The sequence below is a fragment of the Peromyscus eremicus genome, chromosome 17, assembly GCF_949786415.1.
Source record: "Peromyscus eremicus chromosome 17, PerEre_H2_v1, whole genome shotgun sequence".
In the NCBI taxonomy this organism is placed as follows: Eukaryota; Metazoa; Chordata; class Mammalia; order Rodentia; family Cricetidae; genus Peromyscus; species Peromyscus eremicus.
This window is the reverse complement of record NC_081433.1, coordinates 28,966,042-28,991,742: the sequence shown is the minus strand read 5'-3', so window position 1 is coordinate 28,991,742 and position 25,701 is coordinate 28,966,042. Positions and strand designations below refer to the sequence as shown.

Below are 25,701 nucleotides of genomic sequence, written 5' to 3'. Positions count from 1 at the left end.
AAATAGCTAGGTATATAGGATAGTTTGTAGGAAGAAAGGGAAGGAGAAAATTATGCAATTATATAATCTCAAAAAATAAAAATAAAAAAGGAAAATTATAACCAAAGCTGGTTATATATAATGGTAAAGACAGAAGGAAAGGGAAACTATTACAGAATGTTGGTAGGAATACAAATTAGTCCAGGTAATGTAGAAATCAGTTTAGATGCTTCTCAGAATAGATCTCCCATATGACCTAGTTCTATTATCTCTGGGACTATTGCACAAGGGATCTAACTCTGCTTAACACAGAGTTACTTGCACAACCATATTTTTTCAGTACTATGCATAATAGCCAAGTTTTTTTATTTTTCTAGGCATCTATTAGCATACAGCTACATAAAAAATATGACATATATACACATAATAGAGTTTTATTCTATCCTACAGAATGGTGAATTCATTTGAATAAAAAAATGAATATTGCAATTTCTCATCATATTAAGTGACAAAAACTAGACCAAGAAAGCCAAATATCACATTGTCTCTCACGTGTGAATATATGTGACATGAAAGTAGATATCCGGGCAAAGGAAGCATGCTAGCAGCAACAGGAGTCAGGTGGACAAAAAGAAAATAACAGTAGATTAATATAGCTGTACTACTTGATATTTTTGTGTGAACAAAAATACCTTTATGAAACCATCACTAGATGTAATGAATGTATGCCAATTAAAAAAGTGGGAAGAATAAACACATATGATAAAAGAAGGAAAATTTAAAGCAGAAACATGGGTTGAGTTTCCATGAAGGCAACAGAACCAAGACGGAAGCTTAAAGGAAAGGTAGGTTTAGATGCTATAATACTCCAGTATTTGGCAATGCCTTCATTAAATGAAAATCTGTACATTATTTCCTGTCATGTTTCAAAGGACCAAGATGATAATGAGTCATAAAGCTGACAGAATAAAAACACTTCTTGAAAGCAGGTAGAAGGGCAAGTAGATGTCTTACCATTTTATAAATATCATTGGACTTAATAGGAGAATGAGGATCAGTTAGTCACTCAGTACACCTGGATATATTAGAACGAGCTTTTTGTGGTGATATATTGTTTACCTGAAAGTTTTATTGTGCTCGCCTGGCACCAAGGTCCCAGAGCCACTTATAAAATTCCTGTGCTGCCTGGTTCTGTAACCACTCAGACCCAAGTAAACACACACAGGCTTATATTATTTTTAAACTATGGCCATGGCAGGCTTCTCACTAGCTAGCTCTTACATCTTAAATTAACCCATTTCTATAAATCTATACTTTGCCATATGGTTTGTGGCTTCGTATACTTACTTTTACATCTTGTTTCTCCTGGCAGTGGCTAGCAGCATCTCCTCTGCTCTGTCTTTCTCCTTTCTCTCTCTCTAGGTAGAATGTCCTGCCTAACCTTATTCTGCCTCACCATTGGCCAAACAGCTTTATTTATCAACCAATCACAGCAACACATATTCACAGCATACAGAATGATATTACCCATCAATATTGTATGCCCTAATAAAATTTCCTGAAGATCAGGGAACAGAACAAGACACCAAATTAAACATAGATGCCAGGCAGTGGTGGTTCACACCTTTAATCCTAGCACTCAGGAGGCAGAGATCTGTCTGAGTTCAAAGCCACCCTGGATTACATGAGATTGATTCAGTCTAGGAGAGAAACAGAGGCAGGCAGTGGTGGCACACACCTTTAAGCCCAATACTCGGGTGTTACACACTTTTAATGCCAGCTCCAGGAAGGATGTAATATGGCTGGGCGGGGAAAGGTATGTTAGGCGTGAGGAGACAGGAACTAAGCTTTTCCGAGAAGCCTTTTCATTAGAAGACCTCTCAGCTGGGGACTCAGAGACTTTTCAAACAGAGGATCTGTGGAGTTGGTGAGGTGAGACCGTGGCAGTGGCTTGTTCCTTTGTCTCTCTGATCTTTCAGCATTTACCCCAATATCTGGCTCCAGTATTTATTTTTAATATAATACCAGTTAGAAATTCACGCAATAGTTTTTAATTTAATAGCACTGTGTAGATGATAAAAATATTGAAAATTACTTAATTTTAATATCAGACAGGAGAGAAATACAAAGTGGGATAAATAAAGATATGGTAGAATCAGGTAGAATCATAACACAATACTGTAAGAACTGGCCCACACTCACATAGGGGAATTCCATTTAGAGTCATTTAAACGATATAGTTATTTAAATATCTGGAATCATAATTTTATGGTAAATAGAAGAAAATATAGTAAAATTAAGTTTGAAAATATTCTACAATGAAATACACACATATTATAAATTGTATTATGGTTAATATTATATGTCCCGTATTCTTATTTTCATCATGTTATTAAAGTTATAATGATCATTATCAAATCATTTTATCACTAATATTGAATGGGAATTTACATTAGTTATATAATTTGTTTCCTCTTTCCTTAGAAGTTATAACAAGGACATTTATATTTTCACAGAAATGGAGAGCATTTCAGAAAACTTCTTTTTCAGCAAGCATCTGAGAATATATACAGACATTGACTGTGAGATTTAGCCAAGAAAATCCCTGATTTGAGATATTTTTATGCCACATATCATCTTAGTTATTCTAGCTATCTTATCACTCTGGATTCCAGAGAATTCTTCCTTTCTTCTTAACTTTGCAAACATTATTAGCATCTTCTTAAGCATCACTAGGTCTAGAAAAATCCCCTCACCTTCAACAGCCTAAAAGACAAAGTTGCATTTTCTGATGATAAACTTTTCTTTGCCATTCTCAGACTTAACTTTTTCAGGAATACGACTATTTTTAAATCTCCTCTTGCTATGCTTGCTTTCTTGCTCATCTTAAAGCCTTTATTTAATATTTGCTTTTGCCCTTCAATGAGAAAAAAATGTAATTTTTTTTAATTAAGGAGTAGACTCTTGAGAAAGATTACTTTTTCAATACTTAAGAATGCCACAACCCAATGACTTTACTTTTTAAATGTAAAATGTCCCTTGTGTTGTGTTATATGATAAATAAAGCCTGCCTGGAGATCAGAGGGCAGAGCTAGCAAGTAGTTCACCATAAAGGGCAGGCAGTGGTGGCACACACCTTTAACCCCAGTACTTCGGAGGTGGAGACAGGAATATAAGGTAGATGGAGACAGGATCTCTACCCTTTCACTCTGAGGATTCCTAGAAACAGTATTGCCCCTGCTTTGGTCTGAGATTTCTTAGAGGTAAGAAGTTTCTGGTGACTGGGTCTGCTCCTTTGCTTCTCTGATCTTTCAGCTTTTACCCTAATATCTGATTCTGGGTTTTTATTGATAAGACCAGTTAGGATCGAGCTTCATCCTTGTCTCAGTTAGAAGAGAAGTATACACCAAACATACTTGTTTTATCATCATAAAATTTCTATTGCTGATTGAGTTGTCATATAAAGTTACTTACTTTTAGTTGATTTACATACTAGGCATATGCAAGCCAGCTCTATTTCTTATCTCAGTGAATGAATTCCTTCCTAGCAATTCCTAGTTTAATTCATTGAGAGACTGTTTCTCCTCCCATGGAAATACTGAAGCTTATCACTTCATAAAACTCCCCCCCCCGACCTCTCTTTCTCTTTCTCTCCGTCTGTGTGTGTGTGTGTGTGTGTGTGTGTGTGTGTGTGTGTGTGTATGTGTGTCCTAACATCTTTTCCTCTTCCCCTTTCTTTCTCCAGTGGTCTCTAATTCATTCTTCCTTACTCCATGATGCACATGGGTTATTTCCTATTGCTAAAATCACCAGATTATATTGTCTCATTGGATTCCTTTTGCTAGTAGGGGGTCAATGTTGAGCTTACCATGTTCCCTTGACTCTGCTTTTATAATGATTAAAATTTCTCTGGGGAATGGGAAGGAGAAGGCTCAGTAGATGAAACATGTGACTAAGAAGTGTGAAAACTTGGATATGTAAAGTGTGAAGCCTTTGAATCCCTGGAATCTACATAAAAGTCAGGTGTGTGTGATGGCTAGCTGTACTTCCAGCATTCTGGAAGCAGAGACAGGGGAGCCTGAGATAAATTCTAGTCTACCCAGATTCTGTGAGCTCCAGTTTCACCAAGAAGAGAAACACTCCCTCAATAAATAAAATGGGTTATAGAGGAAGACAAATGTCAATCTCAGCCTCCACATTCACATGTACACATGTGCACAATATCTACACATATGTGCCCATACACATGTATATGCATACACGCATACACACACACACACACACACACACACACACACACACACACACACACACACTACAAATATACTTATACAGACAAATAAACACTTTTCTAGATGTATGTAATACCTTTCCACACCTGCAGAACAAATTGTTATCTAAAACTTTCTCTTTGCTTTTAAATGCATATTTGCACATGGAACCTACTAGTTATCCTCATGATAGATTCAAATATGCCATAATCAGGTATTTCTTTCCACCTTATTTTCTGCAGATGTACTGGTTGATGAATTGTAAAGTGCTGCCTAGCTACTCCTGACATTATCCTAGAATTTCTCTCTTCCCGTTTATAAAATAACAACTTTTATTAACAGTTGTGAAGTCTGGAATAAGTGATAAATAATACTCTTCTCTGTGTCATCAGATGAAATTAGTCACCAAGCCTGTAAATTTTTCTTTCATCACAAATTTCATACTTACCAGAAGAAGTCCTGTGTTGTTAACAACTTTTAGCCCTATACAAGATTCTGCCAGATATTCTGTCTTGAAACATGACACAAATCCCCTGAAGTTGATGAGCTGTTTAAATGCCTTTTACATTTCTTCTTTTATAACTTTGCATAGGAACTGCATCTTTAGCGCAGCAACGATGGTGTTCCTTGCTTTGATCTTGACAAGATAAATACCCAGCTGTTTCCTCTCCAAATATCCCCAAGTAGAATGACCACACATGACCTGGAAGCAAAGGCTATCTCTTTTCCAAGTGTCACTAAAATGGAGATTGTCCCTCCTTCCACAATTTCCTGTTTAAATTCTTTTTCAAAATTTTTATATAGCCACTTTCTTACTATAAGTGGGATCCACTCTTTAAAATTCACAATATACCCTGATTTCTATCTCATCAACATTATTTTTAACTGTATTAATCTCCCCAAAGACAATTGTTTGCTAGATAGGACACGTGTTTTCTCATGGTTTTTCTTCAGATGCACCAGGTTTTCAAATGCCAATCAGTAATTAGTTGTTACAATTTTTATACAATGCAAATGTTGGAAAATGTAGATAAGCCTTATACTCTAAGAATGTTGTTAGACCTCTGCAAACTTTTAATAATAGCTAGGTAACAAATACCATATTAATAACGAGTTGAACTAATGTATGAAGGAAGTATTTATTCATAGGTAAATCATAACGGGGGACCCACCAGTTCCTTTATCACCCTCTTCCTTTCTTATGAAAACAGTGCCCTCTATTGCATGCACAATGCTGTGATCTTTCCTTAAGTAGCTCCAATCTCTCATTTTTTTCCTTAAATCATCATGGATTTGAGCTTACTGTTTTCTCAATTTAGCCCTAAGAAAATTATGGCGAGATACGCATTCTCTAATTAACCTAAAAGTGAACTATATTTCATTGCTTGTAGGATGGTATGGGGAATCTGAGAGTCACCAAGAAGGGAATCCGACTTGAAGGTATATCTGAGTTTCTACTTCCATTGTATGTGAAAGAAATTCATTCCCGAAAGGTATGTGATATGGCTTTGGCTTACTCTAAGATAATTTCGAGTTTGTGTTTTCACTCGACATAGGAGCATCCAATCTCCTTATCCCCTTCCTTTTCATTTAATTTCTTTAAGCTTAAGACTTATTTGAAGAAACAAAAAGAATCAATTGAAGAACAATGGAAAGAGTTAGTTTGAATTAGCAAATCAGGAAGCATTTGAACTGAGACACTGCTGCTTTTAGTCTTTGAATTGTGTTCTTCTATCACTCAAAATTAAATGCGGTGGTAGCAAGGAGTTTGTAAGCTTTAAAGGATTTTCTCAGGAAGCACATATGGATTAATTATTTCGATTTAATGTATCAAACATTTCCCCCTTAAATGAAAATGCATTTCCAAAACACAACAACGTTTGAAAGGAGGAATTAATTCATTATTTTAACTACTGCCAGAATATTTGTCCTTTGGATGTATGGGTGTATGCTGGGCATATTTTGCCACTTAACAGCATGCTAAAAGAAAAAAGAGTTAGCTTAGTAATTGCTCAATTTGACTTGAGTTTTACTTAGAATGTATCTACTAGTCTATGGCATCAGTATATCTCCAGTCTGTCAGGATGTTTTCTGATATGTATTCATGGAAATAAATTTATTAAGACAGAATGAAAAGATTCTTATTTAAAAGTTTCAGAAACAGATTTGTCTCATGAAAAACTTATTTTAGATTAAAATAATACTTCAGTGTTACCAAGATAATATATTAGGAGATTTCTATAGTAAAATTTGGATAATTTCTATTAAGGCTTTTTCCCATTAATATAAAAGTACAATGAAAAGGATTTATTTCTAAAATTTTAATAAGGAAAGATGTATCAAAATTTTTATAATATATAAACTGTACAGAATATTGAATAGATTTTATTGAGTATGCTTTCAGTAGCACAAATTTAGTTTAATATTACTTCACAGATATCAATCAGATATAAAACAATAGGCACATGCATTGATACCTGACCTTGAATGATTAAAATTTAAAAATAGCTATTTAATATTTGAGATAAGTTTTATGTATGAAAATTGGGCCAAAGTGGTTATATACATCAGTGTATTCTACTATTACATTTCCCGAATTCCTCCTATGCTGTCCACTATTAAATAGTTTAGCAAAATTAAAGAAATTAAAATTTACATATAGAAATTAGAAAAATACTTAACCTAGATAAAAGATGATAGTGGTCACACAATCACATATATATATATATATATATATATATATATATATATCTCACATATATATATCACATATATATCATATATATATATATATATATATTATAAGTGCATCTTACTGGAGAGTCCAGAGGCAACAATGATTATTTACCTCTAATGTCTTTCGAGAGTATACGAAAAATTGTTCTCTGAAAACATGGGTGAGAACTGATCCCATCCATCTCTGGCCTAAATAACAGAGTATACAAACTTTATAACCGAAACGTGTGAGGCAGGGGCAGCTTTACTTTCTTCCTAGAATAACTGATCTCAGCTTCACAAACATTTCCAAAGTCAGCTGAATGGATGGAGAGCCGCAGACCTTGTTCACATCCCCATTTTTTGCTACTGGCCATCTCTGTGTCTCTAGATTTTGCCTTTTGGTAATTAAGAAGGGGTATGCAAAATGGGAGGTGGTGACTACAGTGTCCAGAAGGGACATATGCACTGATAACAGAATACAAAGGAGACCCATTCCTTGGAAGATTTCTCTATATGTATGCAAAAAAAATTAAGGAAAATATCTATGTTATAATTGATATTCATATTACAAATTGCTTGCCTTGTGTACATATAATCATTTTTTTTTGCTATTGTTAGATGAAGCCAGGCACATAGTTTTCCTCAGCTTTAATTTCCAAGTTAATGAAGGTAGGAATGTATACAAATGCTTATCTCTCAGATTCAGAAGATACACACAAGTCACTATTAATACTAGAAATGGAGTTTTAATTAAAAATTTTTGAGATATATGCTTGTAGGTACCTTCCCAAGTGTTTTCTTAACTTTTGTTACAATTGTTTGTTATTTGTTTAGTGTGTGTGTGTGTGTGTGTGTGTGTGTGTGTGTGTGTGCGCGTGTGTGCATTCATGCGCATCACTGAATTTTTGTGGCTCTGAAGTCTGAGGACACATTTCGGGAGTCAGTTTTCTCCTTCAACCATGGGGAGCCCAGAGACTAGAACTCAAGTAATCCAGTACAATAGCAAATACCCCACCTCAAAATCTTCTTGCCAGACCAATATTCTCATACATTTTTTCATGTATTCAAATCTAAGGAAATTGCCAAATCTATTAAAATATATTAAGTCAATTAAAATAAGAAATCTATTAAAATAAAAACCCATCCTAAAAGATTCATAATAAGCTGGAAAATGTTACATCGTATTACTGTTATTTTTGTGTATGTTTCCCCTCTTAATTTCAGCCTGCTGCCTCTTTATCTCTGGCTAACTGATAGAATTTAAAATCTCTTTCTGGTAGCAGGATGTGGTTGCTCAAGACTATAATCCTGGCATTTAGCAAGCTGATGAAAGATTATGGCTATGTGTTTGAGGCCAAGTGAGGCTCCATAATGAGTCTCAGGCTACTGTGGGTTTTATAAATCCTGTACATGAAAAAGTTAAATCCTATATATTAAAACAAGATTATTTCTGGACAGAAAGTACAGATATCTACAAACACACAAAATTACATAACCTGATAACACATGGGTTTGATTTAATTTCCTAGGAAACTATTCTCATCCACACCACTCTCCAGCTGCTCACACACACACACACACACACACACACACACACACACACACACACTACAGATATTTTTAAATATTTTCTATTATCCAAACAATTTTCTCTTACTCAGTTTTTAATCAAACCTTTCTAAGCAGTCCTCAAAAACTGTATTTAGACATGTATAGTATATATTCTACATTGAACATACTCAAGATTCAATGCCTTTTACAAATTTTTAAATTTTAAAAATATTAAGCATTATTTTCCCAGCTTAATCACTTCCTGTCAGTTTCTAAAGTTAAATATCCAGTTTTCTCCAGATAGGAAAAACACAAAGGTTGTATAATTTTAATTACTTATGGTAAATGATACCTGATAATATTCCATATATATCTTCAAGGCACATGATGTCACATTAGGACAAAATATTTCAATTTCAGGAAATTAAGACAATTACATTTTAATGTAATTGGTGTGCAGGATGCTAATGAGCTTAAATAATACATATTTTTACTAATCTGTTCAGTAAAATTGGTACCGTGTAGTTTTATTGATCCCTTAACCATCTGAGACTAACTGAACCACAATGTTGTATTGTTTACTTTTTTCCTAGTCAATGATCTTTACTTAAGTTGTTCCCTCATCTGTCAGGAATGGTGTATAACAGGCTAGTAGTTATTTCCCAGCAGGTGCCCTCAGATATTTCCAACTCCAGTATGTGGGCAGAAAGGCAATGAAGTCTTGAATCTTTAGACTTCTGAGTGAACAAAGTATGAAGAGCTCTGCTCTTCCTATGCTCATGCACTTGGGTCCAATGTTGGGTTTCTAACTCAGTGTCTGGTTACCACTAGTTTTGGGCTTTGTGTGTTTGAGTTTTCCTGGATTTCATACACAAAGACACAGGCAAGTGACTTTTATGTCCATGTGGTAGCATACTAAGTTCCTTCTCTGTCTCTTTCATGTATCATAGCATATCTCAATTCTTCAGATTACTTTTCCCCTATACATATCAATTTATACAAATAAACACCATAGGAATTCCAAAATTAATTTATCATCACCATCATTATGATTTTGCAACTGGATGTTTAATATGGGAGACATCTGTGATTTTTGGAGTATTGTCTGTTTAATCCAAATTTCAAATAATATACATCATTTCAAAATCTTTACACTGGAAAACAACAAAATTAACAGCAGCATCATGGTCATATAACATTTCTGCAAAAACGAAATGATAAAGAAAACTTATATGTAAAGTGAAACATGTACATGCTCTTTTAAATTAATATGGCATTTAACAGAAAAATGCAAAGTCAACTGAATAATTGCTACATTAGCATACTAACATTTTACACCTGTCTTTATGGTTAAGAATTAATGATTATGAATATGAATAAGAAGCTGGGTGTATTAGCCTCATGAGTAATATCACACAGCATTTGGGATGATTGCCTCCGCTCAAATCTGTCCTCCTCCTTCCCCGCTTTCTCTACTTTTGCAACAATATCATTTTAATTTTTGTCATAGTCAGTAATATTTCCATTCTGCTTTGCTGCTGTATTCCCCAAACACTCTGGTCTTGATTCTGCCTGTATGTGGAAGCATAGTCACTACTAACTTTTTTGTTACTGGACAGCCCAGTAGGCAGTTAGCATTCTGATGATCCTTTGCTTTAACTTACTATTAATTAATTTGCTTGGTTGTTAATGACTGAAATATCTAGTTTCTCTGAATGATGTGTTTGGTTTTTTCTGGGAATGTTAGTGATGACACTTTACTTTTCTCCAGATTTGTAAATATTTGTCTAGTTAATCTTAACATTGACTATTGGCATAAGCTGTTGAAAAACAAACTAATACTTTTCTCCTGTTGATGACGTAATGTAATGTCTGGGGATCTGGGAAGTATTTGAATTCATTTTTTCCCATTTCAGGAAAAATTTTACTCTTGTGTCACCTGATAGATCAAGTGTTGCTTGCTGGTTGGTGACTGGTCAGGGTGAAAGGAGGTATCACTATTTTTCCCAACAATCTTCTGGCCTCATCCTTCTGGTAGCTGAGAGTCCTTGTATTTGGGGCTCTGCTTGGCTACTAACTTTCAGCTGTACTTGCTGAGTTCGTTAGTTCAGAGGTAGCAGTCATCCTTACATCGCCATCTCTCTGAATATTTAAATGCTCTGTGGTTTTCTTCAAACCATAAGTAGTGGTCATCTGGATTTCCTCTTATGTGGAATTACTTTCCCCATGTGAATTTTGCCCTTGCTCTCAGTAATTCATATATTTTGTGTGCAGTAATGTTTTAATTACCAGGGATTTCTAGCACATCTTTTTGACATTATAATTTACTTGAATCCCTCTGTTGAATCCCTCTGGTAATATCAATTATATGAAATTTAGGTAAATTTTATATTGCTTATAAATGTTAAAACAAATATTTAGCACTTACTGTTTGAGTATTTCAATGGGCTAAATTTTGAAATAAAACAAATACTGCATATCCGTTTGTAAACTGGGCTACAGGGACTGAGCAGGAAGACCAAGACAAACTGAGGGTCTGAGGAGTCCCTGAATCCCTTGTAGCAGGGCATGGATGAAGTTAATCTATGGGTTCCACTGGTTGTCCATCTCTCCAGATTTCAGCCTGTGCCACAGCCAAAGATCAGTAGGTAGACTATCTCAAGATCCTTTGCTCGCTACTTTGTTTTCTCCATGCAAATTTTAATTTGTGTTAGACCTTTGGTGAACACACAAACTACTGAAATTATTAAAAACGTAGGTGGCTTAATGTGTTAAGTAGTGAGGGAGAGAGATTTGGAGCTTTCCTGAAATTTAGTGTACAGTATTAAGTGAGACTCTTCTTCCTTTTCTCTCTTTCACCGTTCACCTTCCCAATACTTCTCTCCCTTCCTTTATCCTTCCCTCCGTCTAATTCCCTCTCTTCATGAACAGTCAATAGGTCATAATACCATAATCTGAACAGTCCGTTTCCATCATTGATCTTCTACACTTCACTACCAATGTCTTTATTTCTATTCTCTCTATTCTGTTCTGTTGATATATTCCTAAAGACCCACACTTTAGCTTTAGGGGGTGTTCTTACAACTACTAGAGTTGTTTGTTGTTATCAGTGACTGGGAAACATTTTGCCAGTTATGCATTCTTTTTTCTTCTGGATGGATTTAATCATCAGCCATCAAATTTCATAAATTCCTGCTGGGAACATAATGATAGGTACACTGGATTTCATGTAAATTTTGTCTTTATATTGTGGTATCTTCCCAGCTGGGAGTATGGCTTCTTTCAGCATTTCCTGGAATCCCTGTGCATTTCTCAGAAACTCTTCTTGCCATCTTCTTTGCGGCATTACAAATCCCTTTGTAATCACCTTAATATTCCTACTAGCTATGTGAATGAGTTTAATCACTTAATGATTCCCACTAGCTAGTGAATGAGTTTCTACTCCCTTTTCTTATTGGACTTTCTGCTTGTATAGAAGAGATTACAGTTTCTTGTTTTTTGAATGTAACTAGGGTATTTTTTGACTTTTTAAAAGAATTATTTTAATTGAAATAGAATTATATCACATCCCTCTTCCTTTCCTCCCTCCAGACCTTTCCAGATATCCATCCTTCTTCAAACACCTCCCATGACCCCACTGTCAAGTTGATATCATCCCTTTTATTTTTGTTTCTCACATGCACACCCAAATATATATATATGACATATCATATATAACATTATTATATATGATATATCATACATAACATTATATATATATATATATGTATGTATGCATATATCTCACTGAGCCTATTTTTGTTGTCTGTGTGTATATGGTTTCAGGACTGACCACTCTGCGTTGGACACCTACTAAAGTACTTACTTCTAGTGAGCTTTTGTTTATATGGTAGATTAAATAATTTTGTATCTTACTGAGTGAATAATTTTGGTTATGATAACTGACTGTGAGCATCCTTTAGAGGTCTGGATCCTAATTTCTGTGTTCAAACCCCGAGTTTGTGATTCAGCCTTGTACCTTATAATCATTACTATTTCATCATGCAAATCAAAATTCAAAACAGCCCATAATACTTTAATACTACAGTATTGGGGTTAATGAAAATTGAAGTAAAAGTTTAAAAACTAAATTTGACATTATGCTCATTCCAATAATTTTTAATCTCAATTTATAGAAAGATAAACACATACTGGATGCACTGTGCATTTTGGAGTATTCAGTGCATGCTTTGCCATAAGCACAATTAGCAAAAAGTCAGATCTGATAGTACAGCTTGATCAAGTGGAAAATTAGATTTACGATGAAAGAGGGATTTTAATATAACAACAATTGCTTTGGTTTGTACAATAGGAAAGAATTGATCTGAATGTGAGCATGAGACGGGGGAAATTAAGAGCTTATTTAATTTGGAGCTTTTTTGTCTATCAGATATATAAATGGTTTAATGAATCTAGATTTCATGTTAGAGATGAACGCTATAAATAAATGTATTTTAAATGTGTATGTTAATATGCATATATGTATAGACGAAATTCTAAACGGTCTTATTAAATAAGAAACACAGAGCCAAATGCAGAGTTAAAAGCCCAAGAGATCAGAGCATTAGCGAATAGCCTTTAGCTTACCACTCACTGCTGTCCTTCCCCTGAGAGAGAGACCTTCTCTTGTGTGACCTGTCTTCTTATTGCCTTTCTGTTCTACCTTCTCATTGGCTCTAAACTCAACCACATGATTTCCTCATCACTGCCTGCCTATACAGACCTCTAGGTCTCTATGGTTGGTACTGGAATTAAAGGTTTGGGTCACCACTTGGCTGTATCCTTGACAACAAAGAGACTCTGCCTGCCATGTCATCAGAGTAAGGGCATGTGCCACCACTGCTGGACTTCTGCTAAATGGCTTGCTTTTAGCTCTGATCCCCACGCAACTTTATTTATTAACATACAAATATAATCACATTTCAGCACAAATAAAATATCACCATATATATGCTTATGTACATATGAAAGTAGACATAATTGCATATGTTATTAAACACTGAACAGAAATCCTAAGTGAATGCAAATAGAAAATGTAAAACAGTGCTACTCTAGTGTTGAACGGCTTGGGAAGAAGTAAATGAAGACAGACCAACTAAGAGGTAATATAAGTGAGATAAAAAGAAAGCCAAAGGGTGTAATGTTACTGGAAGCAGAGGAAGGATACTATTTTCAGGGGAAATAGTGAACTTCTATTTTCAATGAACCAAGCATCAAGAAGACTGACTATTCATCTTCTGATGTCATTTTGATTAAAGTTCAGTCACAAGTAAATATTCACATATTGATTTTCACATATTAGATTTCTAGCAAGATGATGCATATCAATTTCCTTACTTAATATTTGTAGTAAGTGTCATAGAAAGCATACAAACTATGGATACTTGTGAAGCACTCTTTTATAATTTGAATACACTTTCCTCTTGGGAGGGACCAAGTTCTTATTAAAATTGCAAATCAATCTCCTAATTGCTTTGAGTATTTGCATATGTTTGGTATTACTGTTGTTTTCCTGCACACTTTATGTTGATCACATCCTTAAATTTTGTTTTATTAATTTATTATTTTATCACTCTTATAAGAATCATTAAGAGATCCAATTTTGTCTTTCTTCTGTACTAAATCAATGTAATGACATACGATTCATTTCTTGATCATAAAGGTACGGCTTGCTTGCTTTTTCTTACATTTCCTCATTTGTTTATTCAGACACTGTACTACAAATAATCTTCCCCTTATTTTTACTTAAGATAAACTTTCATTTTGGTCTGTTACAGCCTTTAACAAGAGCAGTATAGATAATGCAATTCCCATCACTGACAATGTCACCAGACTTTTTAAAGGGTGCATCCAAAACTCTGGATTCCAGCATGAGCTAAGACTCAAGGCTCCATTACCACACCTTCTTTGGTGTGCCTCCTCTTTGTAAGAGTCTCCTACAGGATATTTTCTTTCCTTTATAATGAATACTTGCTTTAGAAATAACTCGGAGTTTTTAAAATTTTTAGAAATATAGGAAAATTTGTTAAGTCAGCTTAGTAAGATGAAATGGGTGGTAAAAATAATTGAAATATTGGATTTGCATTCATATCAACACATGTGGTATATTGGATTTGCATTCATATCAACACATGTGGTGTACGTGAATTTTCTGTGCTTTACAGGACATCTTTCTTGCTAATTTCAACCCATCTCTGAATTTATGAGATCATATTATTCTCACAGAGTTATATTGCTAAAGTAAATGTTGATATTTATTTCAGTATGAAGATTTATATTCCTGGTATAATACTACATTAAACTAAACACTAGTCAAAGTAAGATTTGTGCTCACTCAACTTGATTGACAATCTTCACACAGGAGACTTCTCAAATTATGTGGCATTCTTGTAATACACTGCAGATTTTACCTGTCTCAATATTTGGTCCTCTAATATATAGAGATTTTTCATGTACTAATATAGTCTAATGTTCCCAAATTATCATCCACTGAAAAAATCCATACCTTTCAACAACTTATAGATCTTGACTATATTTTATTTTCTGTTTCAAACAGAATCTTCCTACTATAACATAATTAATTTATAAGTATGAATAATGAAAAATGTATGTGTTTGCTTGGATAGTAGTATTGAATAGCTTCAGTTTTCTATTCATAGAGTTAAAATTAACTCTATATTTAAAACTGTATATCAAGTACGTCAATGTTTATTAAATATTTTGGTTACATTCAGTGAAGAATAAGTGTAAATCCCAGAAAGAAAAGTGAACTGTCATGGCTATGGAATATAGCAGAATTTGTCACACACACAAACACAAACACACACACACACACACACACACACACACACACACACACACTTGCTTTCTGAAATGAAATTACCATATCATTAATAAGTATCTTTATAATTTATAATTCATTTATCTCAAGAGTAAAAACAGCTACCGGGCGGTGGTGGCGCACGCCTTTAATCCCAGCTATCGGGAGGCAGAGGCCGGCGGATCTCTGTGAGTTCGAGGCCAGCCTGGGCTACCAAGTGAGTTCCAGGAAAGGCGCAAAGCTACACAGAGAAACCCTGTCTTGAAAAACCAAAAGAAAAAAACAAAAACAACAAAAAAAAAGAGTAAAACCATGTTTGAAAATATAGTAGACTATTTGTATTATAATTTTTAAGAGATTATTTATATAATTACAATATTTGTCTTTTTTCTTTTCCCTCCCTAAAAACTACCATGTACACTTACTTTCTATTTTTCAAATTCATGGCTCTTTTTCATTGTTATTGCATATTTATATGTATATTCATATAAATTCCAGGTATAACAAGTTTTATATATATATATATATATATATATATATATATATATATATATATGTTACTTTTATGTATGTTTTCAAGGCTGACAGTTTGGTATTGAATAACCAATTGGTGTGCTCTTTCCTAGGGAAGATGATTTCTCTCTATATATACAATACATCGCTGCCTTGAGTTCTTTGTGCAAGGTTGAGGCCTTTTGTGTTTTTCTAGTTGACTTTGACATGTCTATTGCTGTTGTCCTTGTTCAGCTTCTGTTTAAGCAGTCATGTTGGTGAGCCTTTATGAGTGCAGCTTCTAACATTACTAGGAGACACAACCTCACAGAAAACTCCATGATCTTCTGGCTATCTCTATCTTTCCACCTTTTTTTAAATCTAACAATGTTCTCTGAGCATTAGAGGAAGGAGTGTTTTATAATGTATCCACAGGGACTGAACAGTGTTTCTGAAAAATTCTAAGAATGAGTTTGGACATGAAAGTGATGTTTATGCAACTGTAGAATGGACTTTGTTCAACTTAAAAGTTTGCCCATTTAAGAGAATAATTTTTATCTAACCTATTTGGATATCAAGCAGTCTAATTAATACTCTGAGGCAAAAAATGACAGTCTCTAGTGTTGTTAGATTTACTAAACAATGTAATCAATAATGAAATGACCATGAACCCACGTTATTTCAAATTTAGAATGAAATATTATCTTGACTGATATTTTGCTATTTACTATAATTTGGCTATCCATTATTTCCACTGATACACAGGAGACAGGTTATGATACAGCATCACTTCTGCATAATGTGTCACTGAACACTTTCTGGGTTATTTACTGAATCAAAGTGTAGATTTGGAGCAAACCATCTCTGTTTGGCACTTTGATGAATCTATGTACTATTACTTCTTAAAATAATATTGGCTTTTTTGTATGAGTTTGAGATATCTTTTATTTTGAAAACATCCAGCTTGTATGTAGTTTCCTAGAGATTATATATGTATTATATTGATTTTATTTTTGATGTTGTTCATTTGTGTGTATGTGTGTATGTTTCCTTAGGCAGAAACTATGGAAAAACATGCATGACTTAGTGGACTGCTTGCTTTTTTCTTTTTATTGCTTTTTGATTTTTGAGATCATAATATGATTATATTTCCCCTTTTCCTTTCCTCCCTCCAAATCTCCCTCTTACCCCACCTTCTTTCTTTCCAATCCATAGCCTCATTTTTCATTCACTGCTGTTGTGTGTGTATATCTTTATGTATAGACATATCTATTCCTAAATATAACCTGCTCCTCAGCATCTATAATATTACCTCTATGTGTCTTTGGGGGCTGAGACAGGTATTGGATAACCAGCTGATGTGCTCTTCTCTTTTACCTGTTCTCTCTATTCCTTAACTGCCTGAATTCTTTGTGTGAAGTTGAAGCCCTGGGCTTTCCTTCACCTTCTCTGGCTACTGTCGCTCTCCAAGTTCAGCTCATGTTTGCTTAGCCATGTGGGTGAGACTTTATGCCTGTAACATTGAACCAGGTGATGCAATCTCACAGCAAACTCTCTGATCTGCCTCTTACACTCTTTCACCTCCCTCTTTCCCAATGCTCCTTGAGACTTAGGTACAGGAGTTTTTTTTATAGATATACCTATAGGTGCTGAGCTCTTTGATTCTCCATATAGATAGGATGTGGTTTGCTGAAAAGGCTCTGTATGTTGCAAAGAAGTTTTCTTGATGAGGGGTGAGGACTGCACTTATCTGTGAGTAAAAGGACAAATGTTTAGAATGTCGTTAGAGAGTATATTGGTTTGGTAAAGGTGGCTGTAGCTTCACCTCCAATGTCATACCTTATGTTGGCCTACATAGTTAGCTAGGTTACCAGTATCAGCATGGTTTCTTGAGAAGAACTGAAGTTGAACTAGACAGCTGTTGGTTACCGCATAGGTATGTCTGTCACTTCTGTACCCTTCAGCTTATCAAGCCATATTGACAGCTGTTGTAGCTCATACACATCATAGCTTGGTAAGACTGTTGTATGCTTCCCTCCTTTTGAAGCTTGCATGGTACCTTCTGGTACCATGAAAGTCATTCCAGAGGAGACATTCGAATCAAGTCTAGCTCACAGGCCTCTGAGCCCTGTTTAATTACCTTCCACCTCTGGAGGTCAACCAAGGGCAATAACAATCACCTCTGTATTTTAGGAGTCTTGTTTTTTTCCCCGAGACAGGGTTTCTCTGTGTAACTTTGGAGCCTTTCCTGGAACTCCCTCTGTAGTCCAGGCTAGCCTCGAACTCACAGAGATCCGCCTGCCTCTGCCTCCCGAGTGCTGGAATTAAAGGCATGCGCCACCACCGCCCGGCTAGGAGTCTTTTGGATAGCTCTGACCACCAATTCAAAAGACGACTTCTCATGGAACTGGGGGAAAATGTTAATGGCCCCTAAATGAAAGGCACCTTCTGAAGACAGGATTTTTTTTTTTTTTGATAAATTTCTTTCTTTCTTTTTTTTTTTTTTTTTTGTTTTTTCGAGACAGGGTTTCTCTGTGTAGCTTTGAGCCTCTCCTGGAACTCACTCGGTAGCCCAGGCTGGCCTCCAACTCACAGAGATCCACCTGGCTCTGCCTCCCGAGTGCTGGGATTAAAAGCGTGCGCCACCACCGCCCGGCTGAAGACAGGATTTTAAGAATGTTCAGAATGATCAAAACTATCTCTTTCATCTGAAATAGTTGTTTGGAGTTATGAGCTTAAAAGTCTGTGTTTTAGAGAAAAGGAGTGATAGTATAATAGGTAAACTGCTTTCTGCACAAGTTTGTACCTCTAAGACTCCATGAAAAAGGCAGGTGCCACAGTAAATCATGGAGCCACATGCAAAGACTCAAGGATCTCAGAGGCTCTCTTAATCAGACTAAGAAGTCGGTGATCTCTAAGATCATGGAAGGAACCTACTTTAAAATATAATGTTGTGGGAGATAGAGGAAGACATTGGTTACTGAAGTCTCTGTAGAAATATACATGCACATGTGTACCTAGCCACATATACCAAAAAAGGTACATATGAAGAATAATCTCTGTTTTAAAGCAGATACATGAACAATATTTCAAAGTAACTGTGAAATGAAGCATGATTTATAAACAATAAAGTCACTCTAAAACATTTTCTCCAAATTTATAAGTGATTTTCTGTAATAAGGCTGTTTTTCTAATTTTTGAGACATTTCTTGAGAAATAATTTTTATTTCTTAAATTTTTACTACTACCGTTAAAAGTCTACATTACATTGGTTTACAGAAGCATCTAAAATTTCAGTGAAAGATTGTTAAGTCATTTGGTATACTGCAACCTACAACACAAAATACCCATACACGAATGACTACATGATGTATATGAAATAAAATTACTAAGCTAAATTAAAACTACAGGGAATCTGCAAGTGAGGACATGGTATTTTATATCTGACTTCAGAAAAGGATTGAACTTTTATAAAGTTGTCTTGGTTTGTTCTGATTTCTGTAGGAAGTATGTTTCAAATTCTCACAATCTTAACCCCTCTTTCTTTGAAAAGTATCAAAATAAGCTTCAACACAATATGTATACATGTGTACTTTATGTGCAATGTATATTGTGATGTATGTATTCTTAATCATTGACCTTAAAAAGGCCATTATAAATGTTGAAACAAAAAAATATAGACACTGAGCATGCTGGTTGTTCATAAAGACAAGGGAGATGAGGATTATGAGGATATGAGGAGGATAGTATCGCTAACTCATTAGTCTTGCTTCCTTTGTTTTAAGTACAACATTTGCAGTTTAATTTTCCTTATCTTTTCTAGTTATAAAAGTATTCATTGAGAATAACAAAATGAGCTACAAATTATTTTGTGAGAGAGCTTATCTAATGTTGCTATCAGTTGCTCATTAATATTTCAAAATAATTGTACAGAATTAAACCTGCACACATGTTTTTCTTTAGTCTTGAGAAACACCTTGGAAATCTAAACTTCTCCAGAAATTGTCACTCACGTAACTCAGATATTACTGTCCGTGATGTCTACTCCTTCTATGCTTGGGTTTGATTTCTTTTATCTTCTAAGAACTTTATTTATCTATGTGGCTCAATAATTTTCATACAATTCTTGACAATTCTCTACATTGTTTCATTAATGTCAATGTGATATTCTTATTATTTTTGTTGTTGTTCTACAAAGAAGCAAATCCATAGTTAGTGTTTAGTTGTTTTTTGTTTTTGTTTTGTTTTGTTGTTTGTTTGTTTTACATTCTGTATGATTTTTCTAAGTAGTATCTTTTTAATGATATTGATAACTAACACAGTTTAAATTATTTATTATTTTCCATTTTCTTTTCTGGGAACTTTGATTATTATTTTATTATTCCTCTATTCAGTAATTGATTTCTGTACTCCACTTTTTTCTCTTCATTAGCTCTTAACAGAAAAACATTTTCACTGTTTATAAAACTTTCTCCACTAATAAAAAATTTTAAGTCTTGCATTTCTACATACATCTCAATGTTCAACAATTTCTGAGATTTTTATTTTAAAATGATCTTACTATGAATTACTAGTTGACCAGGAACCCTGTAGAGCTGGTCACTATGTAGTCTAGGCTGGCCACAAACTCATTGAGATCCACCTGCCCCGCTTTCCAAATACTGAGATTAAAGTCGTGTTGTATCATGGCTAGTTAAATTCTGAGATTTAACTTTTTAAAATTTTTGATCCAAAATTATCTTTCAGCTCAAAATATCTTCTTTATTTAATAATTTATCTTTGCCTTTCCTCAGATAGTGCAAATAATAATTTCTTTGACCTTTCATCTGCCAATTTGATCATTTTACAGATTTGTCACATTTCACTTCTTTTTATTTCATTGGTTCTCTATCACTTTTTATTTATATTTTATACTGAGTTAATTGTTTTCTGATCATACTGTTAGCCATACTTGGTTTTTTCTGGGAGTCAAAATATGTAATATGCACCCAACGTACCCCGAGTTAAAATTATATTAGCTGAGATGTGATGTAAGGACTTCATTCTTCTTCAAATGTTATATGCTATTACATATATGTCTTCCTCAGATGTATTCCACCATCAAATACCAGTATCAATTGAATTTAAACAGTTTAATGTATATTATAATTAAAAATGTAGAGACATATTAAATATTTCTCCAATGCTTATTGTCCAATATGCATTTATCTTTCATATATTTACAGATTTTCTTCCGTTATCTTTATCTGAAAAAGAAAAACATTTCTTCACTATTTACTGCATTAAAAGACAGTCACTTAATAATTTTTCGTTGGTTAGTCTGGAAATTCCTGTTTAATTTTCTTAAAAATTTTAGTATTATTATCTGTACACAGGATACAATGATTTTAGAAGTTCAGTATTTTATTATATTCCTTCAAATATGTTTAAGGGTTTTTCTTTTGTCTTTCTTTCTTTCTTTCTTTTTTCTTTCTTTCCTTCCTTCCTTCTTTCTTTCTTTCTTCCTTTTTTTTTTGACATGCAATTGATTTCCTGCCAGATCACACTGATCTTGCTAAAGGTTAAGGCTTTTTTGTGGAAATTGTATGGTTGGTAGGGCCCTACAGAAACACTTGTCATTTTGTGGACTCGGCTCTAAATGGTGTGATCAACAATTGCTCTCTGAACTTTGTGATTTGAATGGAACTCACAGTAATATGTGACCTCAGCTCACAGTTCCTCTGTCGCCCTTTCCTCACAGCTGTTGCAGATTAGTATCCATGCAATGTTCTTTGCATTTGAACTCAGACTCTCTTTGGACTGTTGTAAAAACTTGGAGTTCTCTCTGTGAAGCTCCCTCCACTGTAGAACACTGTTCCTAAATTCTAGCCAAGTCCCCAGCATTGTTTCCCCTTCCATATGATTCTATAGCACTGCTTGTTGCCAGAGCTTAACAATTTGAAAAGTGTGTATGGCAGAAAGTCTTCATGAACATCAAGTTCACCTGATCACATTCCACATCAATGTGTTTCAAATCTATGCTTTCTGCTCCCAGTGACTAAAACAGCTTGTTTCATATATTAATCCTGATTATAGTTTTTTAACACCAGGAGGTTAAATTCCAAATTATTTACTCAATGATAATAAGAAATAATAGTTTGTAATCATACGTATCACTTTTAAAAATTTTAATTTCATCAATTATGGTTGACAATATGCTAGACTGTGTCCAGTGCAACACAATATGCCACGTTGTGTCCAGTGAAAATCATAACATTTTCTTAGCATTGCTACACAGTAGCTGCTGCTCTTATTCTCACATACAGGCTAGGAAATTTGGGACTGAAAAGGTTAAACATCTTACTCTGGGTCATCATGGTAGAATACCAATTTCTAACTTCGGCCCAGCCATTCTGGTTAAGCAGCAATCCACCCATGCTCATAAAAATGTCTCTTCTTTGCAGAACATTCCAGAGAATTGTGAGATCAGAAATAAGTAGGATGTTCCCATCAAATATCTATTACTTTAAAAGCCAATAAAGCAATTGGGAGATTATGTGGAAAAGGAAGTAATATGGACAGACTCTTAGTTGTAAATTATGCTCTGCTGATATTCACATACCATTACTTTTACGTGTGGCAAATACAACACAATTCTGAAAATACGTAGTGGAACCATATGACATAAGTACCTCTTGAAATTCATTAATCTTGTTACAGCCATCAATATTATAGGTCCTTATTCAGTTGCTGTGTAGCATCCCACAGCACTCCTACACTACACTTTCATAATTGATTCAAAAGAGAATTTTTTAAAAAACATTGTTGTATAGCAAATAAAGATTCACAGTTTTTCAGTGAATGGACATTTATTTTACTATTGTATTCAAGAAAAGAATTACTGTATATAGGAGGTGGCATTTTTAAAAACAATCTTCTAAATCACTTTCATTTGTCTCTACTCATTTTGCACAGTGACAAGCATACATAAGAATTCTAGATGCTGCACATTACTGTTCAACTCTTCACATTCTATATATTATTATTATTATCAGAATTTCAAAGGTCATGAAGTAGAAGTTCTTTGTAGATTAACTGGAATTGCTCCAGATGTCTAATAGTGATTACATATCCTTCTGAACAATATGTATATATTTCAGGATGATGGACATTTGTATCTGATTATTTAGAACACTCATTAAACAGCGTTTTTATTTTCTTGTTGAGGTTTTGGATGATTGTATGTACTTGGTAAACAAAACTTGTCATAAAAATGCCTTTAATCCTAGCACTAAGGAAATATAGGCAGGCAAATCTCTGGTTCAAGGCCAGCCTGGTCTACAGAGAGAGTTTCAAGACAGACAGGGTTATACAGAGAAACCCTGTCTCAAAAAAAAAAATTCAGAATACTGAATATCAAGAAAAAATAGCCCAATTAAAAGGAGAGTACAGAGTTAAACAGAGTTCTCAAAATATGAAACATAAAAAGGCTGTGAAACACTTATTTTTTTACATCATTAGCATTCAGAAAAATGAAAATTCAAATTGCTTTGAGATTTCTTCTTACCCAAAGCAGAATGACCAAGATCAATAAAACATATGAAAATATTTGCTAGTATAGATACAAGGAATTAGGAATACTTATTTACTGCTTGTGGGAACACAAAATCAGTACAGCAACTTCAGAAGTAAATTTAGAGCTTCCTCAACAATCTGAGAAGAAATCTACCATAATATCCAACTATACCAATCTGTGACATATAACTATACAATCATACAGAGATATTTGCTCATCCATGTTCATTGCTGCTCTACTCATAATAGCCAGGTTGGGAACAACATATATGCCCATCAGCTGATCAAATTCAGGAAAATGTGATACATGGAATATTATTCAGCTGTTAAGGAAAATGAAATGTGAAGGTAATTAGATGAAGCTAGAAACAATCATCCTAAGTAGGGCAACCCAGACGCAGAGCACCCAGAACAACAAATATTGCCTATATTCTCTTATACATGGATATTAGACACTAAGCGCTCTCTCTCTCTCTCTCTCTCTCTCTCTCTCTCTCTCTCTCTCTCTCTCTCTCTCTCTCTCTCTCTCTCTCTGTGTGTGTGTATGTGTGCGTGTGTGTGTTATTCATAATATACTCACAGGTTAGGTAGCTTGTAGGGAACCGGAGTCTAGTGTTTGAAATCTTCTAAGATGGGGAAATAGAAAGAGAAAGGAGAAACTAGAATAGGAGGATTAAATGGGGAGAGAAATTGGAGAAGAAGGAAGAGAAGAGGATATGGGGAGGGATAATTAACACAAAAGACCTTTTAAAACTCCATATCGAATCCTAATACTCTTGAAACTTCCTAAAATATATACATTTATTAAAGCAATTTAAATGAAGTTCCTATATAATGAGATATAGAGTGCCGCAACAAGGTGTTACATGCAACTGAATAAAAATCCCAGTATAAGGAGTGGATTACAGTTTTTTTCAGTCTTTGGCTAAAGAGGTCCTATAGACACATGTTGAACATTAAGATCTACTGCCAATGCTATTGGTTTCCCTCCACAACCTGCTAGACGTTCTTGCTGAACACACCTCGTCATTATGTTACTGGATAAGGAGAAACAGAGCTGGTGCTCAACTAGAAGCTTCAAGCCTAATAGCTAATGTTCTTAAAGGTGTAGGGAACTATACAAGCTAATGAAAGAGAAAAGTAATCATTGATCTCCTTCAGTCTTAAAACTTGTGAGGTATAAGGGCCACCTGCCTACAAGACACCCTGGTAAAATAGCGGCATAAATGCTGTGGGAGTAAACAACTACATTTTTAACTTGTATTTAAGGCCTGGTCCAGAAGACATAACCCATGTTGGACACTGTTAGTAAGACCAAGAATCTGAGACTAGATGTGTCATGGACCTTAGGGGAAACTTCATATCATTATTCTGCTAAATGAACTTAGAGTTGTTTTGGTTTAGTTTCAATGTTTTTTAAGAGATAGAAATAACATGAAGTTGACTGAGAGAGGATGGGAAGGAAAGATCTGGAAAGAATTGGGGGAGGCAAATAGTGTATTCACTTATGCTGCATGAAAAATGCTGGTAAAGAAACTATTCCTAAATAAACTGTGATGCTCATAACAGAATATGTGCCGGCAGAGCTGTCTTTGAGGATAAACTGTTTCCTATACCTTGTTAGGACCTGGGTTCCCATCACCAGCACCCATTCTATAGTCCAAGGGGGCAGTATGTATCTGTAACTCCAGTCCTGGTAGGCAGAGACAGAAAGAATTGGGATCAAAGAGAGGCTGGGTTTCAAAGGAAATAATAACACTGAAAAGCAACTAAGGAAGACCTCTGTCAACCTCTGCCCTTCACATCCACCTGCGCACATGTTCCTTCACACATGAAAACATATACAAAGACACACACACACACACAGAGAGAGAGAGAGAGAGAGAGAGAGAGAGAGAGAGAGAGAGAGAGAGAGAGAGAGAGAGAGAGAGAGAGAGGAAATAAGAGCAAAGTATGTTTCAGGGAAGATGAAGAAAGCTATCAACAGCAAACACAAAATAGTGTGATTTAATAATGCACGTGGCATTCTTTTAGAGAATAGTATCTGAAGGTCCCCAATAAATATAGGAGCTCTGACAGTTCTCAGAACTTTTTTGGAAATTACCTGTCATTGTGAGAAAGTGAAGCTAAGACAAGAACTGCTCATGTGCCATCCTTCTTTAGAGTTCAGGGGCAAGGTCCGCAGTATGGAAGGTTCACCACTGACCAACAAGCTTCATGCCAGTAGGTATGGAATGCTAGTGAAAGTGTGTGAACACTCAGCAGTTGCATTAGTCT

The 25,701-nt window shown here is 34.8% G+C and overlaps 1 protein-coding gene across 2 annotated transcripts in view; it reads left to right on the top strand.

Moving 5' to 3' along the window:
• The window catches only part of Sgcz (sarcoglycan zeta), a 375,725-nt gene that overhangs the window by 185,053 nt on the left and 164,971 nt on the right, over positions 1 to 25,701 (top strand). For both annotated transcript variants that reach the window (XM_059244783.1, XM_059244782.1), the window contains exon 2: positions 5,642 to 5,743. In XM_059244783.1, coding sequence (XP_059100766.1) covers positions 5,642 to 5,743 — 102 coding nt within the window. The remainder of the gene's footprint in view (positions 1 to 5,641; positions 5,744 to 25,701) is intronic.